The 5,215-nt window shown below is 51.5% G+C and overlaps 1 protein-coding gene across 1 annotated transcript in view; it reads right to left on the bottom strand.

Annotated features, from left to right (window-relative positions):
• CSMD2 (CUB and Sushi multiple domains 2) overlaps window positions 1–5,215 on the bottom strand; it is a 734,077-nt gene that overhangs the window by 277,210 nt on the left and 451,652 nt on the right. Inside the window, exon 16 of the mRNA XM_045298912.1 lies at window positions 848–1,042. Within this exon, the coding sequence (XP_045154847.1) occupies window positions 848–1,042 (195 nt within the window). The remainder of the gene's footprint in view (window positions 1–847; window positions 1,043–5,215) is intronic.

Raw genomic sequence — 5,215 nt, 5'->3', positions numbered from 1 at the left:
GGCTGCCTTCCTCATCACTCCCCCATCCTTCCCACCTGCTGGGGTTGGGAGAGGGGAGGTGGGAGGGCCTTGTAGGTGTCCACCGCATGAGATGAGGAGAAGGTGTTGTCTGGGTCCCCAGAGAAGAGAAGAACAAGCTCTGCGCCGACTGTGACCCCGGGACACAGTGCCTGCCCCAGTGAGCTCAAGGGGTGTCGGCCGGCGGCCCCTCACTCACAAGTACTGACGGAGCAGTTCTATGCCCAGCACTGTGCAGGGTCCAAGGTCATGACACCATCCTTGCCCTCAGGAAGCTTAAACGTGGCTTCAAAACGCCTGCCGTTTACTTGGACGGATGGATGGCTGCTATGGGAACCCGGGGCAGGAGCCAGGCTGTGTGGCCAGGCTGACTGCGGCCAAGGCATCGTGAACCTCCTGCCCGCGTCAAGCTGCGTTGTTTCTGCTCTGCCCTTCCCCTCCCGGAGATTGACGTGAGGTTATCAGGCAGCATTTCACAGGGGCACGAGGGCCCAGGCTGGGAGACTTCTCAGGGCACTGGGGTGGGAAATTAGCGTGTGGCAAAGGGAAGAGTGGCAGGCAGCCCCAAAGACCAGAGAACTCTGTCACCTCCACTGGGCTGCTGGGGCTCTCCTGGGCAGGAGCTGGAAGCCGGGCTCTGGAGGCTATGCTATGGGGCGGGATGCCTGACATTCCAGAACAAGCGCTTCTCCACGTTTTATCTCCGGTGACAACCCAAACTCTCTGCAGAGTGGTCCTGTCAAGGCAGGAGGGTCCTGGACCCCTGGGTGCGGGTTGCAGAAGAAGAACAGATCCAGACAGAGCGCTCAGCCCCGCAGCCGTCTCCTACCTTCACATCGCAGCACGGCACTGTTCCACACCACGCTGCCCTCCTTCAAGATGCAGGTGATGGTCTCTGAGCCCTGGGTGCCCAGGAAGCCTTCGTCACAGAGGAAAGAGATGGAGCTGCCCAGCTGAAGGCTGTCGCCAAACCGTTTGCCATTCACCGGAACGCCGGGATCTGGACACTCGTTGTGCCGAAAGGCTGTAGGGGGATATCAGGTCAAGGGCAGAATTAGACAGAGCTGGTGTGGGGACCCTGGGAGAAAACATAGTGCATTATGCTGGCCACAGCTCCACCTCCACTTCCCCGAGAAGCTGCCATTCTGGAGGGGAAGCCATGCCATATTGGGCAGAAAGACCCAACGCCCCTGCCACCGAGCTGGTCTCACCCACGGCACGCCCACGTGTGTCAAGAGCACAACTGTGCTCCACAGGGCTTTCAGTGCTGGGCTTCACAGGATGACAAACCTTGCCCCCCAAGCGTCTCTGGTGGACCCAAGCCTCCATCTTTTCTTTAGCAGCCGAGTCCGCTGACTGTCTGTGCTCCCCAAGGGCTCCCAGGCAATAGGCGGGTGCTTGCTAAACGGCATCCCCTGTGTTCCTGAGCACCTCGTGCCGTGTCAGTCTGATGAGCATTTGTAGACCATGCAGCGAGCTTAAGCGACTCTCTTGCTAGTTTATTTACACCACATCCATGACCCTATGAAATAGATATTATCACTGCGGGTTACAAATGAGGACATCGAGGCCTGATGTGACTAAGAAGCAGATCGGTCTTACCAATGTCAAATCCGTCGCACGCTTCCCTAACTTCAGACAGTGAAGGGGCCACTTCTGTTGCAGGCGAGCTGGACTCCAAATCCCATGACACAATAGACACGAAGGATCATACAGCAGGGACACTGGAATTAACCCAGTCTGAACTCAGCCACTGCTGCCCTTCCTTGTCTCTTGTCAGGGCTGCCCCTCACTCTGTTTGGGCAATGGATGAGTCAAGACAGAGGGTTTAAATAGCTTTGCTTCCTACTAGCTACATGGTTCTGGCAGCTTCTGCAACCTTGTCCAGGAGATCAGATGGCAAGTGCTGTGTCATTCGGAGCTGGAAATAAACTAGAGAAGGGTAGGACTAGGAAAGTGGTGAGCATCGGGTGCGTCGTAAGTTGTCTCTGGGTACGGGTTCCTGTCCTCTTCCCTTCCCCACATGCAAAGACACTCTATACGACTGTGAGAGCGGACTTTGTGTCAACCTGGCTGTGCTGGGATTCACAGTGGTTTGGCAGTTGAAGCCTTGTCATCCCCCACGATGTGGTCTAGCACAATTTGCTGCACCCCACGACGGAATCGGCTACGAGCAGTGGGCAGTTATACGATTAGGGTGGAGTGTAACCTCCTTCCTCTGATCAGAGTCCTAGCACAATTGAAAGAGGTTTCCTCACGGGCGTGGCTTACTCACTATATAAATAATCATGGTGGAACGTTAGTTTGCTTTTTGTTGGGCCTGGATCCCGTATCTGGCTCATGGACCTTTGGTCCTTTGGACTTGAAGCTCGTGCTTGCCATGCTGCCTGGTGATCCTGAGAGCCATCCGAGGTATGCCATCTGACCTGGCGACCTTGGATGCATTTGTCTTTCCTGTCACAAGCCTATTGGAGCCCTGGTGGTCTATGGTTATGAGCTGGGCTGTGATCTGCAAGGTTGGCAGTTCGAAACCACCAGCTGGTCCTCAGGAGGCAGACAGGGCTTTCTACTCCTGTAAACAGTTACAGTCTCACAAACTAAAAAGGACAGTTCTACCCTGTTCTATTGGATCACTAGGCGTTGGCATTGACTCGATGGCACTGATTTTGGTGGTTTTCGTTTGTTTGTTTGTTTGTTTTGTTTTGTTTTGTCACAAGCCTGACCAGTTGATCTTGGATTCATCTGCCTCTGCAGTCTGGGGTGTTCTTGCTGATTCTGGGTTCACCAGCCCACATTCACATCTGTGTGTGTGTGTGTGTGTGTGTGTGTCTGTGTGTCTTGTTTGCCTAGCCTAATATACCCACTAAGCACATGCCTAGCCTTCCTGATGATAATCTCTTTTCAAAAACTTAAAAATAAATCACTTTATTGGGGGAATCTTACAGCTCCTATAACAATGCATCCATCAGTTGTATCAAGCACGTTTGTACATATGTTGCCATCATCATTTTATAAACATTTTCTTTCTGTTTGAGCCCTTGGTATCAGCGCCTTTTTTTCTCTCCCTCCCCTACCTTCCCACCCTCGTGAAACCCTTGATAAATTATAAATTATTGTTATTTTCATATCTTACACTGACCACTGTCTCCCTTCACCCACATTTCTGTTGTCCGTCCCCTTTGGGGAAGGGTGTTATACATCGATCATTGTGATCAGTGCTCCCTTCCCCCCCCTTCTCTCCCCACCTTCCCCCTACCCTCTTGGTATCAGTACTCCTATTTCTGATTTCTGTTCCTGAGGGGTTTATCTGGCCTGGATTCTGTGCGTCAAGAGCTCTTGTCTGGACCAGTGTACATGCTCCTGTCTGTACACAGCATACAGTGTCAATCCGGTCTAGCCGGATTTGTGAGGCAGTGTTGGGGTCATGATATGGATGGTGAGGAAGCCTCAAGGAACCAGAAGAATAGCGTGTCTCCTTGGATTCACAGTATGCTACACTACACCCTGGCTGACTCGTCCCTTCCTTGTGACCCTTCTGTGAGAGGATGTCCAATTGTCTACAGATGGGTCTTGGGTCTCCACTCTGACCTCCCTCATTGCCAACAATATGATGATTTGTTTTGGGTTTTATGGTGCCTGTTACCTGATCCCGTCAACACCTCATGATCACACATGCTGGTGTGCTTCTGCCATGTGAGCTTGTTAAAAAAAAATGTAGTGTGAATGGAGTGAAGGTTTACAGAGCAGATTCACGTTTAACAAGTCATGCACGGTTTATTTCACCTCATTCATTGCAACCCCTCAATGTACCACGATCTGCCCCTTTTTATTTCCATGCTTCCTGTCCTCATTCCGCCTTTACTGCTCAACCGTCTGAACTTTGTCTTTGGGCAAAGCCTGTCCTTGTGATCTCAGATGGCTGATTATTCTAAGGTGTGCATACTCCCTGGTATGGTGGTCCCTCTGATAGCCCTGCCTATTGCCAAATGGATGAGTTCAGTTCCATACCCGTAAGGCAATTAAAGACCACAGTCTTGGGTGTTCCACCAGTCTCTGCTAGACCAATAATGGCTCTCATCTTTATAGAAGGAGATTACCAGTCCGTTTCCCTCTGCAATGTTGGGTGGGTGGGTGGGTTCAGACGTTCAACCTTTCAGTTAGCCGTTGAGTACCAACTGTGTGTACCACCCACCCCAGGACCAGGGTGGTCTTGGGTGTGTGCCAGCTGTTTCAAGTTGGTGGCTCTGAAGTTGGGGCCAGGACCCCTGGCTGCACAAGCTCATGCCACATCAGAGAACACAATTTACAAGCCTTTGAAATCCCCCAGGGATGCAAACACTTGCATAGTCAGAAACAGCAGTAGCCCTGGAGGCTGCTGCAGGCAAGAGGCCCGCTGAGCTGGTGATCCTCCCTGCTGAACACAAGCTAGGGGAGCCTCTGGGATGGAGCTGATTGGGAGGAAAAACTGCAGAGCAGTGACTGCATCCCCAGCACCCTTCACCCAGGAGAGCAAAGTCCAGGCTGCCCAAACTTCTGCCTCTCAACCTCTTTTCAAAAGGAATTGTGGCTCAGAGGTGACCTTGACATTTAGAAACAAGGGATGGGAAGAAAAGGCCAAACGTTTGTCTGTCCCTGAAGTTCATCAGACATTCACTCACATATGTGCATGTGCACACAAACACAGATGCGCAATAGGGTTATGGAGTGATTTCAGACATCTGAGAGCAAAAGCTCTTAAACAGTGCTTATTTCTACCTATCAGCCAGTTCAAACTTTGGTGTTCTGGTCTATGAACAGGGCTATTTTAGTTTATGGAGCTTTGAGGTAACCGGTGCAAAGTATAAAGCGCTCAGCACAGAGTATGGCACACAGCAGGTGCTCAGTCATGGTAGCTATTATCGCCATTCGGCGTCCCTGGGTAGTACCCACAGTTCACACACTTGGCTAGTAAGTGGGAGATCAGAGGGTCAAGCCTACCCAGAGGCACCTTCAAAGACAGGCCTGTCGTTCTACTTCTGAGAAACCAGTCATTGGGAAGCCCAAGGGCCACAGATCTACGTGGATACACACAAGGTCACCATAAGTTGCAGTCAACAGGAGGGCAAGTAGGTTACAATCTTTATTATCTGAGTTAGTGAATTGTGCCAGCCTGGCCGATAATCACATGTGGGGCTAATTGAAAGGCGGAGGGATAAAT

The sequence above is a fragment of the Echinops telfairi genome, unplaced genomic scaffold (assembly GCF_000313985.2).
Source record: "Echinops telfairi isolate 266 unplaced genomic scaffold, ASM31398v2 ScPeMD7_7457;HRSCAF=8495, whole genome shotgun sequence".
NCBI lineage: Eukaryota > Metazoa > Chordata > Mammalia > Afrosoricida > Tenrecidae > Echinops > Echinops telfairi.
The sequence above is the reverse complement of the archived record's forward strand: the minus strand, read 5'-3'. Positions and strand labels throughout refer to the sequence as shown.